The sequence below is a fragment of the Pagrus major genome, chromosome 7 (genome assembly GCF_040436345.1).
Source record: "Pagrus major chromosome 7, Pma_NU_1.0".
NCBI classification, from domain to species: domain Eukaryota; kingdom Metazoa; phylum Chordata; class Actinopteri; order Spariformes; family Sparidae; genus Pagrus; species Pagrus major.
This window is the reverse complement of record NC_133221.1, coordinates 28,083,481-28,107,443: the sequence shown is the minus strand read 5'-3', so window position 1 is coordinate 28,107,443 and position 23,963 is coordinate 28,083,481. Positions and strand designations below refer to the sequence as shown.

Genomic DNA, 23,963 nt, shown 5'->3' with positions numbered 1-23,963 from the left:
TTCACTCACTCACTCACACACACACACACACACACACACACACACACACACACGCACACACACACACACTCCGTTGACTCCAAACCCCGAGGCCGGCCTCTCTCTCTACCGGGAGCCAATTGCGGCGCGCCGAGCAGGCGAGCCTTCATGAGCCGACCCCCTAATTTGACGGGTATAACATACCCAGCTCCGATCATGTGACGGCTAAGCGAACAACCAGAGAGAGAGAGAGTGATAGTGTGTGTGTATGTGTGCGCGCGCGCGTGTGTGAGAAAGCGAGAGAGAGAGAGAGAGAGGGACAGCGTGTGGACGCGTACAGCTATGCAAAGACCGTGTCTTGGAGTTATATTGCCATTACGCACTATTACGCACTGACAGCTACTTTGAAGGAAAGAGCGCTCGGCGCGGAGGAGCGGAATTGTTGGATTCCTCGCATTTACAGGTGAGTGCATGAGAAGCAGACATGCTGCTGGGATTTAATAGCGGGCTGAAAAGTGTTTGTTTATTTGTGCGCGCATGTTTTCTGTCTGTCGTAGTGGAGCGCAGATGGAAGGACGCGTGGCTCTGCTGAGTGAATGGAGACGCATATATTATCTTTACCGTGCTACATATGCGAGTTTAGAGCAAGACTGTATGTTGAATGCATTGAGCTGCTGCCACTACAATAAAAAACATGTTTGAAATCCTTCATCTTTAAATCCTTAATATCTACATCATGTAAAACTCGTATTTTTCTGTGATTTTGCTGTCACAGTCTGCAATGTTAAACATGCCATAAATCCACAGTTAACCCCCATAACTGATTCTTCATGCAGCGTGGTGAGCACCAGGAGACATCACGCTGTCAAAGCCTTTCTGATGTTTCACAGGGTTACCATAGGGCAAATGACTTAAGACTCAAGCCAAGATGTTCCAAAGTCTCGTCCCAAACTTTTTTTTTCCATGAGGTGTCGCCTGGGCACAGCGGCAGCAGCAGCAGACCCCCTGCCTCATGTCATATGATCTTATCATATTAGCTTCCATATCTGAGGCGAATTATGAGGTGAGATCAATAATTACATAACCAACTTTTGGTAGGGCTCAACAGCAGTGGAACAATCGCCTTTAAGGTCCTGTGATCAATGAGGCAATAATCTATTCAATATTCAAAAATAATTTCCCGGAGGTCCCCAGACTTCACTCTGGAGACGGCTGCTTTTAAAGATTTACAGAAGAGGGCGCACAATCATTTTGTTTTCAGTCTCTCCTGCAGCGCACATGCAGCCTTTTAAGGTTTTAAAGTTGACTTTAGCGTCATGTTTAATCGTCATAAGCCACTCATTGCATTTAAGGCCATTTGATAATGTCTAGCATTTTTTATAATCCATGTAAATGTAGACGTGGCACATTGTTTGTGGGCTGTTTGGTGGATAAAAATAGGCACTAAATCCTTCACTCATCATCCCATTGAAATCTGCTGTTCTTGGACTGACAAACTGGGATAAAATACCACTGACACTGACGTAAGCTTTTAGATTAACTTTGTATTTTTATTGTAATGCCTTTGAGTATGTCTTTAAAATTTATGTCAGTCAGACTAAGCTGTAGAAACGACCAGAAGAGAGAAATAAAGAGAAATGCATCATCGAATGACTGCAGGCCCATGTGGCTTTAATGTTAGACATGGTGAGAAATGGGAACCCCTGATTCCACATGGTCAGCGTGAAGTGTGAACCAGCAGCTGCACACACACACACACACACACACACGCTCACAGTCTTCAAATTCCACTTCCTTTCCACGTGGTTGACTTTCCTTTTGAAGTGCCATCAGCTGCAGACCTCTTGAACAAGCAGCAGGTAGTGCAGAGAGATCATAATAATCATTTTCAGTCAGTCTGCTGGTTTACTTATTTTGATACAGTATAAACTTGAGGTGCTCTCTTGTAAAACATTAACCTCGAGTCAAAATTTAACTCAACCAAGTACAGTCAAAGTAGGTGACACAAGATGGTTACTCTTTTTATACAAAAAAGTAATGAAGGTTTGGCTGTTGTGCAGTCCAATTCAAAGGCAGTTTTCTTTCATTGTCGTAACTGATGAATACATTTGTATGTCTTTTGCAGGAAGAAAAATAAGACGTTTTTCATTAACATTCGGCCGATCTCCAGTGGAACAACTTGATCTCCAGAGCACAGCAGAGTCCAGCTTCATTCATTCATCCGCACAGGAATGGTGGATCACTTGCCGCTTGGTGAGGAGACCTTCCTGTATTATACCGGCTCTTCGGGGTCTGACCACAACTGCCTCTGTCGCCACGCCAATGGTGGCGTGTCGTCGGGCATCATGGTAACTGACGCATGCATCTACCATCACCACCACCACCACCCCTACCAAGGGGTGACGCTCTCCTCCTCCCCTCGCCTCTCTGAGGACGACCTCAGCGACTCCTCCAGCCCTCGTTCCTCCCTCTGCTCCAGCCCTGAGTCATCATCGCCGACATTTCGGCACGTTCTCGACTCAAGTTACGAAAGCAGGAGCAGCAGGAGCAGTGGGAGCTGCAGCTCCTCAGGAGAGAGTCAAGACAGCCTACTGGACCTCCTCCTCTCACAGGCCTCCCTCACCAATGCCAGCAGCAGCTGTCATTCTTCTCCCTTATCTTCCTCTCTATCTCTATCCTCCCCATCCGCTTCTTCCTCCTCACCTGCCCCACTCTTACCCATGGGCCTGGCCTGGGAGTCCAAGAGAGAGCAGCGGCTGAGTTTCCTCCAGCAGCAGGCCAAAGAGGACTGTTATGAGTTCCCTGTCTTCCTGGATGAGATGCAGGATCCTGCAGCGTTCCTGTTTCAGCCCACCCTGGAGGAGATAGAGGAGTTCCTGGAGGAGAACATGGTGGTGGCGATGCAGAAAGAAGAGGAGGGGAGCGATGAGGGGATGTCAACAACGTCAGAGGATGCTGAGGCAGAAAGTTCAAGGACAATAGCTAGAGATCTCATCTCTGTGTCGCAGAACTCAGATCAGACTGTGCCTGTGGCTAATTCTCCACTCTCCTCCTACACAGAGACCAAACACACACCATGTGCTTCTGACATGGACAGCTCGCCATCAGTGGATATGAGTTGTATAACTAGTTCGAGTTCTACGAGTAGTGGAGCTGATGCGATCAAACAGGAGGACTGTGGTTCACTGCCAGCCTCATCAGAAGGTACCAGCGCTACCCCCAGTGTGCCTGTCATCCTACAGATCCAGCCCATTCAGATCAAACAAGAACCCAACCCTAGTGCCATATCAGATGCTGTCGCCCAGCAAACCCAAACTCAGACAACCGAATCCCAGCCAACCCAGGCTCCATCGGATATCAAAATTGCCCAACTCCTGGTCAACATCCAGGGGCAGACCTTTGCCTTGGTGCCTCAACTGCTTTCCCCGGCAAACATTGCTGGCTCAGGCAAAAATGGAAGCGTTGCTTCGTCCAAATTTGTCCGGATCGCGCCGGTGCCCATTGCTGCAAAACCAATTGGGCTTGGGGAAGGTGTGTTAGGCACAGGTTCAGCTGCAGGGGTCCTTGCTGGAGGTCAGAGGTACCAGAAGAGTGCAGTAGCAGACCTTATTAAAATGCACAAGTGCTCTTTTCCCGGCTGTAATAAGATGTACACCAAGAGCAGCCACCTTAAAGCCCATCTGAGGAGGCACACGGGGGAGAAGCCCTTCGCCTGCACATGGCCCGGCTGTGGATGGAGGTGAGCAGAACCAAGTGTTGTTATATAAATTAAGCAAATGATTAGAATTAGCAAGAGGAGGCAGTCATTGACCTGAGTACACGATCAGCCACAACTTTCAAAAGGGCATGTTCCACTGATGCTTGATCTGATTTAGATCTGAGAAATTTTGAGGCCAGGTCGATGCCTTGCACTCCTTGTCACATTCTGAGGGCCATTCCTGAGCAGCTGTTACAGAATGGCAGGGCACATTGTGATGCTGGGGGGGGGCACGGCCATCATGGAGTGCTGTTGCCATGAGGGGTCTACTTGGTCTGCAACGGTGTTGTGGCCGGGTGGTGCGTGTCAATTGGCATCCACATGAATGCTCTGACCCAAAGTTTCCCAGCAGAACATGGTTGATCATTGTATATCTTCTTGCTGCCTCCAGACTTGTACACATTGCAACCTAGAACAGATAAAAGATTCGATCAGTAAATGGAAACGAATGAATAGATTGATGGTGCGGCCAAATCTATATGTTGTGTACTTGGAGTGTTAAGTGTTGTATCTACAAACTATCTAATCACAGAGATTAGAGCAACCAGGGTTATCAACTTCTGCTGCGGTCTCATATACAGACACTTGAAGATAGCCGCTGATCGTTGACTTTTCCAAATGTGTGTAGACTTGGATGAGATGCACATTGGTTTGTCATGTAACTGTAAGAACAGCAATGAAGGTGCTATTACTGACAAGAAGAGACTGTGACACTTTTTAGTAAAGTGCAGATTGTAATCCATCAAGTGCTATCATTTGTATGTTAAACTCATTTTGAAGGGCAGAAACATGCTGGAAGTCTATAAGTTATTCCAGAGATTGGCTTTGATGTCATCACTGTGTTTAACCGAGATATTGTTTTACAGGACAGAGAAAGGTTTTATGAGGACATAAATGTGTTAAATATAGGATGAGATGATACAGGAGGCTCTGTTTAGAGTTTATGGATGGGAGGGGAAGGGGAAACTGCTCATCCTCAGGCAAACTACATTCAAGTAGTCTTTTTAAGAAGGTTATAATTTGTTCTCTTCCACATGCTGGCTGTGTGTCCCCACTATCTGTATTTTTGTACCATGATAAGTTGTAGATTAGATAGAGTGCCTTTTGAAGTTGTCTGTGTGCAGACTTTGCCCCCTGCTAGTCATTGCACTTGTTTGCTCACTGTCTGCAAGCAGTTCACACACACACATTAATGTAGTACAGATACACTGGATTATTGCAGAATCAAGTTCAAAGTCTTCACTTCAGACAGGCTCTCAATTAATTTTCATCCACAACACAGTTTAAGAATAAGTAATTGGATTTCTTTAATTATTGCTTTTATTTAAGTAAAAAAAAAAACCTCATTTAAACTTTTGAGTCCAAAGTGCAAATGCCAACTTTTGACCTGTTGTTCAATAAATCCCACCTCTATACATACAGCTATTGCTCAACAGTGCATAGAGAGTCTTGCATGTGTGTGTGTGTGTGTGTGTGTGTCTGCTTGTGTGTACAGTATGTCCTTCCACACATGGACGGAGGCCGGGTTAAACCAGGGCAAGCATCATGCTTAAAGTTGAATTATGGCTAGGATTTAAGTATAGGGAGGAGGTGAGAATCTGTATTAGGTTTAGGTCAGGAAAGTAATGCAAATGTGTGTATGAGAAAGAGCTAATCAGATAAGTTTGGCTCAGCTCAGCAGACAGTTCTGGCCCACGCTGTATCAGTCTCCCTCTAACATCACACTCCATGAGGAGGCTGTGCTGCACCTGCAGCTATTTCAAACCCTCCATATCTGACGCTTTTTTTTCACAGTATGCATTATGTCTGGGCATACATCCAAGTATTTATAAGCATATTATGTAATATCAAGTTATACTGGAGAGAAAAAGTTGTGTCATTACAGCCTAGCTGGCTTGAGGCAAACATGCTTTTCTCCACATGTCAGATGAAGGATTAATGTGTTAAAGATGGGGCTGGTTAGACTGTAGGAACCAGAAAGAGCAGGCTCCGACTGCTCTGTCTCGCTCTCGCTGGCCAGTTGGGAGATGTGTATGAGCGGTCAGTTTGCCACGTTCAACAAGCTTTTGTCCAATAAATCCCAGATAGCAAAAATTCTTGCAGCCCAGATCTGGCCCACATCAGACACATTCATCTGGTCCACATGCCGCGTGGAATGATGGCACTTGGGCGGTCCACTCCTGTTTTGCCAGATCTTAGCCACAAACAGGCTATACCGTGGCCACAATAAACCAGAACCAGCCCAAGTCTGGACCTGACACAGTCCGGATGAGGGTGTCTGGTACGTTTTTGCTATCTGGGCTACATAATAAAACTGAAAAAGGTTTTGTTACTTTTCTTTGTTATTATAAATGAAGAATTTGGGGGATTTGGACTGTAAAATGAAGTATTTTTTTAAGACATCACTTTGGGCTCTGGGAAATTGTGATGAGTATTTTTTAACAATCTTTTGAAATTTAATTGATCTAAAGATAATGAAAATACTCATTAGTTGCAGCCCTATCCAAAATGTAGGACTATTCCTTTAATTTGGCTTTTCGAATCTTAAAGGTTTACTTAACTCAAGTAACTTCAAACATTTGCCGTCCCAACTGGGGACCATGCACAATACCCCCAGTCCTCCTAAAACTACACTTGAGCTGTCTGTACATGACAGCAGCAATATACTGTATTATACAGTTTTCCTGCTCCTCTCCCTCTTGGACAGGAAATGGAGGTGAGCTGGGGAGTCAGGTACCTCAAACCCTCGGTAACTTCAGAGTAGATCCATGTGCTGGCTCCTCTGAAGTAGAGAGGAGTGGTATTTCATCGGCTGGTCTCCTACATTTAACTAAGTCAACGTTATATATCTTTCTTTGCCAAACTGTTTTCTTGTTCAAAGCTTTTTGGACTGGACTCACCCCTCTCTTTCTCTCTGGCAGTACTTTATGCTTATGTACAGTTTTGAATGCACAGTCAAAGTCACATGTACACACTTAAAGGTACACATGTGGGCAACACACATAAACACACACGCGTATGCAGTATTTTAAGCTCGTACCTGCATGGAGACTCGGTGTTCGATGGCTCAAACCCAAACAGTTTGCTGTAATAACACTGTGACGTGTGTGTACTCGACATCTGTCATCAGGGCAGTGGCTTGTTGTCCTTGTCAGCTGATACATTCATGGTCATGACAAAACAATGTTGTAGGGTGGTGACTGGCTATCGCACTGTGATTTAGTGCTGGAGCTTAATTGACAGGCAAGGAGAGAGAACTGACGAGGGTAGTGTCGGACTCAAGATGTTTGAGGGGCCGGTGGGGAAAAATAATAAAAAGGGCACTGCACCAGCTGTATGCGGCGGGGAACCAGTGCGAACAAAGTCCTGATGTATTTATAGTGAAGAGAGGGCACTTCACCACGTTTTGTCCGCTGTGAGGACACCCTAGAGGGCACTTTATCATGTTTTATCTACCATAGGAGCAACATTATTGAAAGAATTTGTAATGCAAAATACAAAGCCAACCAAGGCAACACGTCTTACCTGAGTAAAAACCTGGTCAAACGTAAAATATGTCTAAAAGCTGAAGAGTGTACTGTGTTTGATAGCCTCAAAGCTAGGTCCCATAGCAGCTGCAGCCGACATTGCGCTCATTCGTGGAGAATTAAAGCCTCCTACATGATTGGCGAGGCATCAACAACTTTATCGACATCTCTGTGTAATTAATTACAGGTTGAAGAAGTTGTTGGTGGGTGTAACTGGGCTTTTTTTACTGTCTAACTTGACGTTAGCTTAGCATTTTTACTCATGTTAGCCAAAATCAGCCACTGGCTCAGTCTGAAATTCCTTACCAACATGCTATTTAGTATGTGAGATGTTTTAGTATGTCCCAAACCTTGGTATGAAACCAATAATATATTTCATGATTATATGGAGAAAGACTGGGAAAGAACAGCAGTTTGTTGGTTGGTTTGTCAGCAGGATTACACAAAAACTAATGAACGGATTTTGACGAAACTTAGATGGAGGATGGGTCTCGGCCCAGAATGGACCCCATTAACTTTTGGTGTGGATCTGGATAAAGGGACAGATCCCAAATGTATTCTCACTTCCTTTAACATTGTGGCATTTCTGTTAACTTCTCTGAAAAATGTTATTACACAGATAGTAAAGTACCAAAAAAGGTACTGTTGGGGACCGGCACCGAGTTCCAGGTGTTCAAATGTACCCATCCCTAGTACAAACTTTACTATCTGTCAGTTGTGATATGTTATATACCCTCCAAGGAAACTACCATCTTCCTACCTCTGCAGGGAGGTCAATGAGGTTGGGGTCATCTACAGAACCGCCTTGGTGGAGCTAGAGAGGTTTAGTGCACTGGTAAAGAACAACTTCAGGGATTGAATCCAGATTGTTGTGTTTAAAAAAAATTCCATTTTATAAAACCCGTCAAAAGAGGTTTTATGGTTTATGTATATAGCTTTTCATGTAGGAGGCAAACTTCTGTCACTGATTAGTGCTGTCATGCATTAATGTATTTTCCCTTTCCACTTGCACAGAGTTGAAATTGAGCCGCTCATAAGCACGGTGACGGGAGACACAAAGGGTTTTTGAGCTGTCAGGATAAACTAAATGAAAAGACACAATGAAAATAAAGATTACAGAAGAACAGTAATGCTCTGTACAGTACATGTGCTTGCCAGTATCTGTGTTACAGTAATTTTCCAGGTGTGTAACCAGCCTAACCGCTCCAACTTCCTCAGCTGTTTTTAATGCGCTCTGTTGGCTGCAGAGCAGAGTTTAGGGACAAGCTAGAACAAAGCCTGCATACGTCTTTCCCACAGCACCCACGCTAATATGTACGCTATGTGTTGTGCTGCAGCCACGCCAAGCCACCCTGAGGACTCAAGGTGCAAAAACAGAAAGTCCTTGAGTAATCAGCACACAATTCAAGTGCCCTCCACCCTGTAAACTCAGTGACCTCGCCAGCCGTCCCTTGAACGTATGGAGCTGAGAAACATGACACCTGCCAGATTGGGCTGCAGTATAGCAAGAGATGGCATGAGTTTGAGAAAGAAAGGAGAACTGGCACATGATCAGTCTTCCCCCAAAAACGTGGATTTGAGGAACAATCAGGCTGTCTATTTGTATAAGTCCTAAGTGCTTGTTGTGTTGAGAGATCTTCCCCAGTGCATGTTATATTTGGGCTCAGGCCCAGTTTGAGTCAGTAGAATAGCTGTACATGGTTTGTGTCATGCCCCAGCTTGAAGATGAGAGTACAGCTTCAGAGTGCAATGTGTGCTTATGTCTCACATACAGATTACCATAAAGAACAAATGTACAGTCACATAGAGTGCAGAGTGTAAAGAGACGTGTGAACTCATTTTTGCCTCGAGGCTCTCGTCACCAGTCGGAGAAAGCAGTTTTTGACGTTAAATCTGCACTTATTATTTTTTATATTAAGAATGGAGCAAATGACTACTTGTTATTTAAAAAGAGGTGACTTAAAGCTATAAACTCAAAGAGAGTTGACATCTTCCTGCAGTTTCCCTCAGTAATATGCAACACTAAAACACCTTTCAGCTCATTGTTTTTATTAGCATGCTGACATCAGTGTTTAGCTCAAAGCACTGTTGTGCCTCCAACCACTTTTCACCAAAATTAGCATGTATATGCAGGTTTTTTTTAAAATGATACCCGTAAAAAAACACTAAAATATGCAACTTAATCCTTTCACAATGCCAGGAGCGTGTTCGTCATCAAGAAACACACTGGTAAACAGGGAACGGTAGAAAGCAGCAGGACATATCTCATCAGACTACACATTTTGTTTGGAGCTGATGATGCAATCTGCTTCTTTCTCACCTCTGTAGAGAGTTGCACATGCACAGTGTTGATCAGGCAGCTTGCAAGACTCGAGTAGTATAACGGTGGTTACATTTTTAATATCTCTCTTTCAAACTCGGCGCTGACTGAATGACGTTGAGCACTGCTTGAACAGAGACTGGTAGAAATGTGTCCTTAACTCCAAGCCCCATCATAGCACCATGCCCGAAAGGGGGACAAAATTAGCGTGCCCACCCAGGTGTTGTGTTTCACTGGCAATCGGAGCTGAGGCCACTCAACACCTGTGACTACCGCCAAGTCATTGGATGCGGGAGTCAATGCTGATTGTACCCATTCACATGCAAGACTAAAGCCAGATGTTAGCGGGTGTTTTTTTCCAGTGTGAAAGGAGTGTAAGTGACTGATTATCTGCAGTAGTTTGAATGTTCTGAGCTCATGTGATAAGATCATCACCTATAAGTGTGAAAGTGTAACGATCATTGTACATAAGCCAGATATTATGTGGCTATCTGACAATAGGCCAAGTCAAGATTCATCGTAGCGATGCAGGTTAAAAAGATCTCCGTACCAAACAGTCCTCGAGTGTTTGTTATGAGGATCGTAGCTTTTCAGATGTTATAGCTTTGTTTTCTAAGCTCTGCCAGTTATCTTCTTTTTATAACAGGGCCATTAAAATGATGAATGGGCCGCTTGTGTAATCCACGTCTAGAGTGGAAATGCTTTGAAATAACTGTGAGTGACGTTTATACATCTCTGTGAATTATCGCCTTCATGCCTGCAGCCTGCTGCCGCTGCTGCAGCTACTGGAAGTGCGCCGGGAAATCAATCTGTGTTATAAATTAATCTGATCTTAACAGCTTTACTTATATATACAGATACACACACGGATATACACACACACACACACACACACATTTACAACAGGAACTGTATCATCCACTTAACCCTTCACTGATACGATATCCATGCTGGCCGGAGCTCATAGAGACCGAAGCGGAGCAGGCCAGGAATAGACGGAGCTTGGATACGCGGTGCTCATGTGTTGAGCTAAATATGGGATGGCTCTTTAACTTCACAGAGAAGACCCAGGGCAATACACATGTGTAGTGTCACACCTCTCAGATTACCCTCATATTAAACAGCTTGACATGGCTTTTATGCCATTTAGCAGCTTGAAGCATGACGGCATTCATTATTTTTACAAGGGAAGTGCTGTACACAAACAGATTTGTTAGTTTATGCACAGAAGTGGAGTTGGAGTATTTCCAATTTATCATTGTAAAATGATAGTGTTTCACATTACTGACTGTTGACTGACAGCTGGGATTAGAGAATTATACAAAAAAAAATGAAGATATGAGTCGGGAAGTATTGTCAAAGAGATGCTTAATCACATCCCTGGTTCTCCCTCTCTCCAGGTTCTCCCGGTCCGACGAGCTGTCCCGACACCGGCGCTCCCACTCTGGAGTGAAACCATACCAGTGCATCGTCTGCGAGAAGAAGTTCGCCCGAAGCGATCACCTGTCGAAACACCTCAAAGTCCACCGCTTTCCACGAAGCAGCAGGACAGGACGCTCTGCAAACTGACTCCTCTGACCCCGCTCTGACAGACTGACGCTAAGCGGAAAAGGGGGGTAGGAGGGGGGCCTGTGTTCGTGCATCTGTGTGTGACGAAGGACAGAGGAGGGGGGGTGGGGGGGTGGGGGGAAAGTCCAAACACCTTTTAAAGGAGTCTGTGCAGGACTCTTGAGCTTGCGTGTGTGTTTATGTTCAAATATGTACGCGTGACGTACATTCATGGTACTGTGATAATTTATTGGGTGGTGAGGAAAAGACTGTAAAAACTGAACTAAAGCAGAAAACTGTTACTTGACACAACACCCTCACAGGTGGAATAAGCTTCTTGTATAGTACAACTTTTTTTTTTTTTTTTGTCTCAGTCAAATCTTTAAACTGATCTAATTTGAAGAAATTTGCTACTCAGAGTATTTTTACAATTTGAGGTAAGTTGTTATTGTGGGGGTCGAAAATGCTTTATCAATAACAGTTTCATCACTAAGGGGTCTGCTACTATTTAAAAAACCCACTTTTTTTTTCCTTCCGAGAGCCAAATGTTTAAAAAGTAATAGCAACAAAAAACACAGCGGTTAATGGCTTAAATTTAATTTGAGCTCACTCGACATTCGGCAGAGTAACTGATGCATCAACATTCCTTTAGCTTTGAAAAAGTGTCTTTGTTGCCTTTGAGTCTCAATACAGGAAAAAACCCTGTAGAAACCTCAAACACAAGAACAAAGCTGAGGTTCATGTTGAATTACTGCTCACCAACAAAGATCAGGTCTCTATGTAATTTGCACTGGCACACATGACATTTCTGGTTGTCTGCCCGTAGTATTTTTATTTGGTTTCTCACCCGACTTTGCAACAATCTATTGTCTCGTCTGGTTTGGAAGCTGTTTATCAAAATATTTTGTCATTTTTATGGCCTTTTTGGATAAAACCAACTTGACTGTACAGCAGTATCCAATGGTTACCCTCAAAATATTTCAAGCCAAGGTTGCAAACATGTATTTCCAGAAACATCTCTGTTGTTCTGTTCAGCTAATGATACATCACAACACGTTCTCTGGTTTTGTCATGTTTTTTTATGTGATGCCATGTCATTTATTACTTTCTGTGACTTTATGTACTTCATGTCTCTGCTGTGAAAAAATACATAAAATAATACGAGATGCTAAATTCACGTCGCTAAGCCGAAGGAAAGGGAATAGTGATGTCACACTGGTCTTGAAAGTATCAAATCTCTTGCCTCCTCTCTTGCCAAATCAAGTTTTTGGGTTTTTTTTGCCTCTTCCACAGATTTATTTCAATAATTACTCTATTATAACTTTCAAATGAGGTGAAAAATCTCTAAATATGAAATTCAAGCGGTGGCTTTTTGTTGCCCATTTGTTAAGACTGGAATTGTGCGCCGTTACAATATCATTTAAAGAATTCAACCCAGACTACCAGAATAAATATATTAAAGGTGCAATATGTTAGAATTGGCCACCTGTCGAATTCATGTTCAAAATAAATAAGGGGGCACCATATCTCAAGAGTGCTTTCACTGCTTCTAACTGTGGCAGCAATTAGCTAGTTAGCTCAGTTAACCTTAAAGCTAGCAGTCCCGAATGGGAGCTCGGAGCACCTGGGAAGTGTTGGTGTTTACACTGGTACCACAGGAGCTTTGGACCAGGACGGGCCAGGGATAACTGGTTAGCATGCTAACTTCAGTAGATATCTCTGCAACACAATATAAAGACGTCAACACTGTTATTCCTTCACATCCTGTTGATAATTTGAGTTGATTTTTGAATGTTTTCATTTAAAATTCTGACACATTGCACCTTTAAAGTGTAACTTTTGCTAAACAGAGACATAGGACAGGATAGCAGTGAATTGTAAAACGGTAGCACAAGTTGTTAGCAAGAAGTTAGCTAAAGTTAGCCACCATAAGCTACTGGGCATATCCAAGAAAGGATGTTGAAACCAAATACCTGCTTGAATTCAATTGAGCAATTTCTTGCTTAAAAGGTCAACTTTAATTTGTAATAGACAGAATGTGCTATGTCCTCTTTCAAAAGCTAAGTATTCGCTTTAATATAATGAATATTTGTACTTTCTTCAGGAGTCAGGGAGTAAAATATGGCTCTGTCTTAGTGAAGCCTCTTCTCTTGCCGAATCAAGTTTGTTTTTCTTTTCTTCCCAACAATGAATTTCTTCAAATGAAAGGTGAAATCATATGATCTGCATGTCAAATTGAACTGGAATTTGTTTGTACCTGTTGAGACTGGATTTATGTGCCGTTACAATGTCAAATAAGAAATTCAAAGGGAATCTTAATGAATCCATTTCATGTGCTTTGGCCTCAGCCTAATGTGACCTGTTACAGCATTTTTCATCAAAGGTAAATAGAAAAGAGCATTTAAAAAACACTATTATCTGCCCCTGGTCTTGAACATATCAAATCTCTTTGCTATAAAATGAGATGCCTTTGTCTTGTACTGTAAGGGAACAGTGGCTGTTGTGATTTTTTTTATCATATTACAGTTACCTGTATAGATTGCTTTAGAGTGTGCCATTCTGCATCTCAGTTGAATTAAACCAAATGAGTCATGGGAGGGACACAAAAAGCCAACTGCACAGAGTCCAAAGAAGGTTTCCTGTGCCATTAAGTCGAGGATCAGTTGACGACATTCAGTTCTGAAATGGTTTGAAGAATGTTTGAGGAATGTTAAAGTTTGAATTTGAATTGAGCTGTTTTTTTTCCGAAACGTTTGATTTGCTGGAGCGTACAGCGATCGACAAACCATTTGAGTGTTCGGTGCGCAGCACCTGTATGGAGGAAGTGTGTTTTATATGTCGGCATTCCTTCCATACAATCAGAAGAAACTCTTTTCTGAATGGGTGTCATATGTGAGCCCACGAATGTATGTAAATACTGTATATGTATCCGAAAGGAGAAGTGAAATATTCTCCTCGTGATTTCTGTGATTGTGAAAGATTTTTTAAAATATGTAAAGAAAGTGTACATAACATGATAATTCAAATATATAGTGAAAAAATGTGGTAACTTACTTTTTTGTCAGGTTTTTACACAACACATTATGAAAAGCTCACGAACAGTTTCATAATACAGCCATGGATCAGAATTTATAATGCGTTTTACCCCAGGCAATTCTGACTGCACACCCACTCTGTCAGGTGCAAATTGCAATACAGCATAATGTATTATGAAACGTGATGAGTGTGTCATGTGCTCTGTAAATACGTTACAAAGAGCAGTTGCTTGAAATCTTATATTTTTGCTTTTGTTCTTACGTAAAACACATTTACAATAAAAATCCTGAAAACAAAGAGGTGTTTTCTGTCATTTTTCATAAACTGCCAGCGATCGCTCTCGTCTTTTATCACTCAAGTATCTAGAGTCTCTTCTTTCTCACTGCTGACCTGATTTTTCCTTCACTTCAGTATTGCAAGTGCTCTTTATTTGGAAGGCTAATCTTCTCTTTTGTGTATCTTTGCTGCCATGGTAAGACTATCTCTTAATGGCTATCAGCAAATCAGTCACCCATGAATTTAGCCAATAGTTGGGTTTGCATGCTGGCCGAGCGTTTTTAATGTATCATGGTGCAAAGTCGTCTCACCGCCTGCTCGAGGGCCCGGTCAGAGAGAGTGCAGTGTTTGCAGTGAAAGCCGTCTTTTTCAGCTGTTTGCTAAAAGCAGCTGAACACAGAACAGAAGAAATTATTATCTACAATAAGTTTTGAATGATAGTAAAAGGTTTTATAGTCAACAGAGACCAGTTAATGCAAGGCAGTAGCACCAAAACAATATTACCCTCTTCAGTTTAATAGTGCCTGGTTGTACTTCTGCGGTTATTATAGTAGTGTAATCAGTAACCAGGGGTGTTAATAACTAATCACGGCTACTTAAAATACTGTAATTAAGTCATTTTGTTCAGTACTTTTAGAAATGTATTTTTTCAAGTATGTAATTTTACTCATGCCCATGAGTAAGTATGTATTACACCATGTCATGTATTTAGTTAGGTTTAAAATCATAATTAAGTACAGAGTATAGTCATTTTAATTAATATCTAAATCTTTCACCTGCATGTAGTCAATAAGGCTATTCAACCACAGAAACAGAAAAAAGATTGAAAATGTGCTATTGCTAATGTATTAAACAGCAGCAGTTAAAAAGTAACTAATACTCTGGGTAGTGTTTGAGAAGAATGCCTTGTACTTTTAGCTTGTAGCTTTACTTGTAATTGAGTAGTACATTGAGTACTGTAGTACATTTTGGAACTAACTTCTGACCCTACTTAACACTGCCTGTACAGCAATTGCTATTCCTTTCCACTAGAAACAACATCAAGCACCCAACACCACCAGAATCAGTTCATTAGTGAGACTAATGCAAGTGAGACTACTGAACTTAACTCCCATTGGAGCTGAATGATGCTGTCAGCTCTCCGCACACAGCAACCTACACTTGCTGCTACACAGAATGTCAAAATTTCCCAATAGACAAGAAACTAACTATTAACATCTCAAAGGAAAGCACAAGAATACAAACTGATGGTATCCAATTTATCAGACAGTTATACACAGTGGGCAATTTAACTTCATGATCAAAGTGACAAGAAGCAACATGTCGTCACTGAAGAAGAAGAGGATCATAGAGACACACTGCTGCCTGTAGTACCCTATAATATTCCTATGATATTACTATAGATGTTTGGTGTAACCTGGAAGCAGAGCAGGTAATGTGATGGAAGAAATTAACCTGCACTGAACCGCAACCGCGTTCAGCTGCTTCTGTTACATAATCCAAGACAGGGTTTATACCACAGAAAACAATGTCAACAATTGCAGCAATGTCCTTTGAGAGGTGTACGTGTGTTTCTATGTGTGTGTATGCATGTGTGTGTGTGTTTTGGTTGCTGGTGCTGGGGCAGGGGGTGCTCCCATTGGGCCATCCCGCATGTTAAAAATTAACAAATCAACCAATTGCTTACGTAAGTTAAGACACAGCTCCATTGTGAAAAATATAATACAAAGTACAACAAAGCTGATGCATTCTGACTCTTACATCGCTTGTAAATAATTATTATGCGTACGCTCTTACAGCACTGATATGAAAGCGATATATTAGCCAGAAACAAATACCTTTTAAAACAGTTTTTACAGACATCACAGCCCACAGTTAGGCCACATTCATTAAATCACAGTGGTGTATCATGTCAGCCCAGTACTGCCTGCCTGCCACAAAGATACAACATATAACTTATCGATTGTTCTTTCTGGATGTTAAAAATGAACAAATCGTCTGCTGGAGACAGCCGGTCTTCTCACTGATGGTGTCTTGTAGGTCATACAGAGGCATCAGGATTAAACTGACACTGTTTCATAACCAGTTAAAACTCTTTGTCGGATGTTTCAAGTAAAATTTGGGCCGTATCAACTTCATGAGATGATAATAATGCATCTGAATCACCCCCATTTAGTGTAAAGTGCACTTAAAAACCATGTATAGAAAAGTGAGGTTAGATGACTCATTCAACTATATTGTTCTTGTGCTTTTATCCATGTGCAGTTCAGGGAGAAAGACAAAAAACGTTTCCCGTAAAGTTGCATAAGGGACATACAGCTGGGAAACATGAGAAACGTCAGAGTAAGATTTGTACCACATGGCAAATTTGCATGGAAATTATACCCCCATTCTTTGCTCTTCCTTCATCCAGGCTCTTTTCCTCCCCCACCACTTACTCCCCCGTCCCTCAGAACATTTTAAGGAACAGCTCTGGATGTCCTCTGGTTCTGAGCGTGTTTGCTGAGTCATTGTGTAGAAAGCAGAAAGTTAGCGGCTAAGAAAGAGGTAGCAGCAAACAGGAAAAACAAGCTGTCTGTTCTGGATATAGATCATGTTGATTTATGAGCCGGTGCAAGTCTCAGAGGCATTCTGGGATGCAGCAGAGGGATTTAATTCAACACATCTGGACCTGAACTACACTCTACTGGATGCTCCTCTCAGGTTTGGCTTTCTGTTGATGTCCATGGGCCTGCGATGTCCTGAAAGCTAAGGTTACTTATATTACTCGACCCCAAATACCAAACACAAATTGCTCAGCAGTGCCATACTGAGCATGTATGAACATGAAACGGCAAAATCAAATTACACTCTTATACCATACTGGTAACATTTTGACACAGTATACTTCCCTTCAAACAACATGTTAAAAGGTACTTAAAGGTCTCTGATGATTATAAATGACCTGTAACAGTAAATAAGACCATCAGCGAAAAGACTGCTATTTTTAAATAGTTATTATTAATGCCTGTGCTCGGGTCCGATCACATATATCACATATAAAATCACATAAATACATTACCTCGTCGCGATCCGTCCTGCAGTCTCTCTGTCACTCACTCCCAAAACAAATGAACGTGCCATCGGCACGCGCTAGCAAAGGTCTTTACAGATCGTACTGCTTTTGTCCCAAGGGGCCGCTAGAATCTACAAAAACTGAAAGTTCCTCGTAGTCACTTTAAAAACGTTTGTGAACCAAAGGTATCATGCAGTATCTGTGTTTCGTCTGCATCACTAGTCTTGGTAGTTGCCAGTTTGTGGAAAAAAACGTTAAAATATTTGGACGGCCCCAATGTTAGCTACCTACTGTTGACGAAGGCTCTCAGTCATGCAGGTCATGGTAATTCTAAGTGCTGTATCGTAGGCAACTGGACTTTTCCGTTTCTTGAGGACGTTTCACCTCTCATCCAAGGTGCTTCATCAGTTCTGAACAACTGAAAAGTTCTGAACTGAACTAGCTAGCTAGTGTTAGCAATGTTGACATTAGCTAGTTAGTTTAAGTTTTCAGTGTTGTTAATCCTTTTTATGATCACCTCACAAGTGAGCTTTGCCAGTCAGCTAACCTAACTGGCTACTTAAACTAAGAGAAGCACCATCAAGCTGATGAGCAGTGAGGTCGGTGCTTCACTGTTCGTGCTGGAGCCGATCCCAGCTGACATTAGGCAACAGCGGGGGGACACCCTGGATAAGTCGCCGGTTCACTGTGCAGTTGAAAAAGCATGGTGATCACTGAGGTCTGAGGTACAATGAGAGTGGAGACTTGACACAGGAAGTAGCCAGATGTGTACAGACACATGTCACACTGTATTGTACAGCTAGACAATTAGCTAGTCAGAATCACCCTATATGATAGAATGACTGGTATATTCATTCAACACGTATTAATTAAAACAAAAAGGAAGAAAATAAACCATTTAGCAGTGCAAATAGAAAGCAAGCAGGTGGGACAGCTACAGAGATATACATTAATCAGGCGTAGTCACAGGTTTTCATAGTTTCCCACTGTGTTTGTTTACAGAGCCAGAGGTGAGCAACAACAACTTTGTTTTTGAGTCTCCACCACTTTCATCAAACCTTATAGGACGCTACAGCAAACAAGCTCTGATTACACCTTTAAACCTCCAGGCTGCTTTTGCTTGGTTTACCCCCTTCAATTACAGGCTTATAAATTACATGTTGCATTATCTCCTAGGAGTTCCTGTTTGTGCTGTAGCCATGGATGTACAGACAACAAGAGCATTGAAGGATGACTCTATATTTGATTAGGCAAGATCTGAAGTTATAAGCGTGTAATGAGGATGTTAGACTTGTAACTGATTTATAGATGCTGTGACAATCCTTCCAATGTCTGGTGGAATGTCATCAAGCTAACATTCATCAGGAGACACAACTCTAATGGGAGGATAATGGTGCTCTGTGTCTGCTGGACGGGCGAGTAGACAAAAGCTTGCTGACATATTAGCCGCCACGACTTCATGACATTGTATCTGTCAGCTTGTTTTCCGACTGCCTTTAGCATCTTTTTTGTATATTAAAGGCTTGCTTGGTGATCCGTGGTAGCTATAATTTGAATAAATATGAATACACATATTTACTTTGAAATCTTTCTGGTGGGGATATAGAAAATAAAAGAAAGCAGATGGGTATTTTCCATTTCCTCAAAAGTTGCCGAGTGACCACCAGCTGTGTGTACCCTTCACACTGTGTGTCAATATGTTTGAGGGAGCAGGAGAACCAGATACTGTACACAAATCTGAAGGTCAGAATCAAGTTACCCCGCAGCAAACTACAACGGCCCATGTGCTGATTTGACATGTGGGATCAGATGATAACTGTTATGTAACCGCTCACGACTCTCAGCCAACTTCAGACCCAGTGTGTGTGTGAATGAATGCGTGTGTGTGTGTGTGTGTGTGTGTGTTAGAGAGAGAGACAGAGAGAGAGAGAGAGAGAGAGAGAGAGAAAAGGGGAAAATGGTAATGAAAGAACAAAAGACAACACGTGTAACGTTGCAACATCATTGAAACTGGACTGTTGGACTTTGTCAGCATGAGAAAGAAAACTTTGTGTATGTATGTGTGAATGAACCTTTTCAGCTTTTTTTACCCATGCTAGCAGTATGGATATAAGGATGGCCAGTCGTTCTGTTGGTCAGTTAGTCCACAACTTTGGTCAAGATTAAAATAGCCTAAAAAATATTTAATGGATTGCGCCAATTTTGCACAGTCAGGGTCCCCAGAGGACAAATTCTGACTGGTGATCTCAGGTCAAAATCAAAGCGTCAAAATGATGACTGCTCCAACAGGTTCATGATTAAATACCTGCAGTATTAGTGTTTAGATTTTTGAGCTGAAATGCCATCCTGCCCTGTGGATTGTGTGTGTCGATTGTGTTTCATAGATCAGGCAACTTCAATGATGTCAGACAAATACACAAAATCTATGTTTCCTTGTGTTAATATTATTATACATGGGAGAAAACAAAGTGTTGGAAGTGATGGTGTGAGAATGCTAGCATACTGACATTAGCATTGAGCTTAAAGCACCACTGTGCCCATGTAAAGTGACAGAGCAGCTAACATGGCTGTAGACTGTTAGCCTTGTCAAATGATTTTTGTCAATACTTTGATGGAGGCTCTGTACACAATCTTCTGTTATATTTCAGCTATAACACTTAAACACATATTACCTATGACAGAAATACATTATTTAGCACTTAAAGGGGTTTCGTATTAAGAGCAGTGGACTTTGAGACGAACATTGCTCACAGCATCTTTCAACCCTCCAACCTGATCAACCAGACATCCCCAGGGAGGTGAGGAAGAGAAGCTAATCCAGTTAATCCAGACTTAAGTCAGCTCCTCGCAGGAAAATGAAATGGACAAATTGGACTGGCCAAGCAACGGGAAATCACAGACTGTTGTACCCACATCTCTACAGAGACCTGTCTCTATCACAACATCCCAGATCAAGCTGGCGGACCGTGCTCCGAGCCGAGACAGCGCAGGGCTACCCTGACGAGGAGACGTGGACTCATTGATGCTTGGTGCTCAAATGCAGTCAAAGTGGATAGACAGTGTTTACCTGATGTCAAACTTCTCATGTGAAGAATGCAACTGTATTTTCATCACTAACTCTTTACAGCGCACCCTAAAAGTTAACTCTTTGATACCATTTGATGAATTTAAATCCATTATTATAAAACATTCAGCTTCTGTTTATACCTGTTTTAGTTGATTTGTTCTTGTATGTTCTATGAACTCCATTTATATGGTTATTTATGTACCTGTTTTCAATGTGTTTTTATTTTGTATTTCTTAATATTTTCACTCAACATCATTGTAAATAAGGACCTGCCCTCAATGATCTTTGACTTTAAAGAAAGATTATAATATGAATTCTAATAGAAATCTTTACATTCACTCAGATGCAAACGTAAAAAATGGAATACAGAATTATGTAACGGTGCACACTGCACGTGTTTAAGTATATGCAAAAAGTGAAACGTTTATTTTTGTATGCTTTTATAATACCTTGGCCCGTTTCACATGACGCATATTTGATCTGTGGTCTTATTAAAAAAAATCTTTTACATATGGTGGCCAGATTCAGGCACACAATGTTCCTCTCCGCTTGGCTAGGCAGCTTATTAATGGTCCAAACTGAGCTGATACACACACATTACCATACAGTCTGCTGAAATGGGTCTCCTGGGTCCAGCGAAATGCCAGCACAGTTCATTTCATGAGACTGCAACAATGTGATTTGTAAATGGCACTTCATTTATACACAGGGGAAAACCCTCTCACACACACATACATGGAAAGACACACTCCAAAGCTAAACAAATTGCAAACTGTGTGCACCAGCTGTACAAAATGGGCAGGTGTGCGAGTCTATACATTCTGTACTTACATGTGTGCACACGCACAAACACTCACATGGAGGAATGAGTCATTTTCCTTTATGTCAACAATGGGAAGCTAACCAGCTAGATGAGCCAAATTTATGACAGCAGGAGGGGATGGAGTCAGCTCTCCAATGTGCCTATTCATGTGTTTCACAGAGCCCACATGTCTTACATAATTCCACCAGGACACCACACAATGAGTGGACACAGACTACCTTCCTAAGGATGGAACCACTGCAGCTGACAGGAATCTCGCTGTGGCATATTCATTTTCATGCCTTAAAGGAGACTGCCTATTATGCCTGTTTTTTTCCTTTCCTTCACTGTGTTTTATTTAGGTTCTTGTGCATGTAAAGGGTCTTGAAAGTGAGAAAGCCCAATTCTCTCCCACAGAGAACACTGCTCCTGACTCCTTGTCGTAAGTCCCGCCTTTAATTCAGTGACTTCTTGACATCACACTATGTCACCATGTCACACACTTGCATAATTTATGCCTATACTCACAGCAGAAGTGAAGTTAACTGGAAGCTAAAAACACGACGGAGCCGACCAGAGACGTGAGGAGCCGTGCTGGCTCAGGCATGTGTTAGCTGACCAATCAGAAAAGACTGGGCACTCGGGAGGGCGTCTTAAAGAGACAGGAGCTAAAACAGAGTGTCTCAGAAAGAGGGGGAATACAGAGCTGCTGCACTGGACAGTTTGAGAAAACTCATGTGTTTTTTCAGCATTAATGCATGTGAAGCTATTGGAGTAGGAACCCAAAATGATGAACCTTAAATATGTGCATAACACTGTGTGTCTCCTTTAAGCTCTGCACATCCCTTATCATGCAGAATTCAGTGATTGGGCTTGGCATGTGTATTGCCAGTATTTACAATGATTATCCTGGCAAATGTCTCCTACGTGTCTCAGAATGTTTATTATCTGCAACCAGCACTTAAAGGAAGAAGCTCTGTTGATCATCTACACACAAGACTGCACAATACAACAACACGAGTTTGGCTCAGTTTGTGAAATGCAGGTTTGCCACTATCCCGGGCTTTGCCCCAGAGTGAGTTTATTTTGCATCAATCTGGTCACAGCTTATCATCAAAAAACCCTATGAGATTGTTTATTTTCACAGTGATCTCAATCAAGAACATGACTCTGTATTGCGACATGGAAAAGTGCCTGAGGGATCAAGCCATTATCAGGAGCCACAAAACCATCAGCCCTCAGTAAAGGCTTGCATATCTGACAAAAACAATGTTTTTATTGAGACTACTAGCAATCATACTTCAATACAAAGAAGTCCCCAATAAACATGTTGACAGCGAGGCCTGTGGATTCATCCCAGGACACTGTTTGAAAAGACACACTGCTGTTGATCAGAAGTGGACCAAGAATCCAAATCATTTATTTAGAACAGAGCAAGGAGGGAAAATAATAATAATAATAATATTTTTCTCTTCCTCTCAGCCCTGCTCAATCTTTTTCCATGCCAAAATTCTTTGAGGGATTCAGCAATGGACAACAAAAAACTGTGCAAATGAATAAACCTGAGCAAGGTGTGTCTCATGTGATTGGCACAAACCTACTGGGAGAGAAGTCAATGAAACCTGTAGTTCAAAGTCAAAGGACTAAAAAAACAGTGTGGTATGCAAAGGAGTGGTCTGTCGGTTTAAATTCACCTTGGAGACAAGCCCTCCTCCTTCACTTTCTCTGGCCTCTTTATGCCTTTTTAATCTGTTGCAGAGATATCTAATGAAGTTAGCATGCTAGCCAGCTAGCCCCATCCTGTCCTGGTCCAAAGATCCCTTGCTATCGGTGAAAACACTAACGCTCCCTTGTTGCTCCAAGTTCACAATCCAGACTGCTAGCTGCACTGCTAACTAAGCTAATTAGCTAACGGCAGCTGCACTAAGCAGCAGTTTGCAGTTACTCTGGTCATATTTGATTTAAGTATGAATTCGACAGGTGGCTAGTTCTTTAAACATTTAGACCTTTGGATCAAACAACTTTCACCATTCTGTCTCTGCCTTTATTTTCATGATTATTTATTTCCTTTTCCTATCTGTCCAAATTAACATGTGTTATACATTTTAAGCATCTGCCAGTGACTTACAGCAAAAACAGTGAGAAGAAATCAATCACTTTTCACATTTCTCTTTCTCCCTCTCTCTGCCAGTTGGTTCTGCTTCATTAAAATCACCTCTAGCCGTTGAAGAGTTTAGAGGCCAGGCACTCATGAGGTTGGGATTGGAGCGTGACCACCAGACGCGGGCTGAACACTTTCAAAGCATTTTTAACTGGTGTGACATCCTTAGTGGCATCACTATGGAGCATAAATTGCAGTTTTTCTTCAAACTAGTGAAAGCTAGCTCAGAGCTAGCAAGTTACCTGCTTTGGCACCTGTGAGAGTGAAAAAGTGTAAAATGTTATAATATAAACCTTCAATAGACAGATTTTTTGGCTATGAACACCACATCTACATAGCAGTTAAGCTGATATGGGGAACTTGTCATATACTGTACAGTATATAGTGTGCATTCAGCACATTCAGCAGCACATAGCAGCATTAGGGTATTGTCAT

The 23,963-nt window shown here is 42.0% G+C and overlaps 1 protein-coding gene across 1 annotated transcript; it reads left to right on the top strand.

The window, feature by feature from the left end:
* Positions 1 to 304: 304 nt before the first annotated feature.
* LOC140999978 (Krueppel-like factor 15) lies at positions 305 to 11,215 on the top strand. Its single transcript, XM_073470585.1, has 3 exons — positions 305 to 442; positions 2,105 to 3,718; positions 10,984 to 11,215. The coding sequence occupies exons 2-3, from the start codon at positions 2,211 to 2,213 to the stop codon at positions 11,150 to 11,152; spliced, it is 1,677 nt and encodes a 558-aa protein (XP_073326686.1). The 5' UTR covers positions 305 to 442; positions 2,105 to 2,210; the 3' UTR covers positions 11,153 to 11,215.
* Positions 11,216 to 23,963: the final 12,748 nt, after the last annotated feature.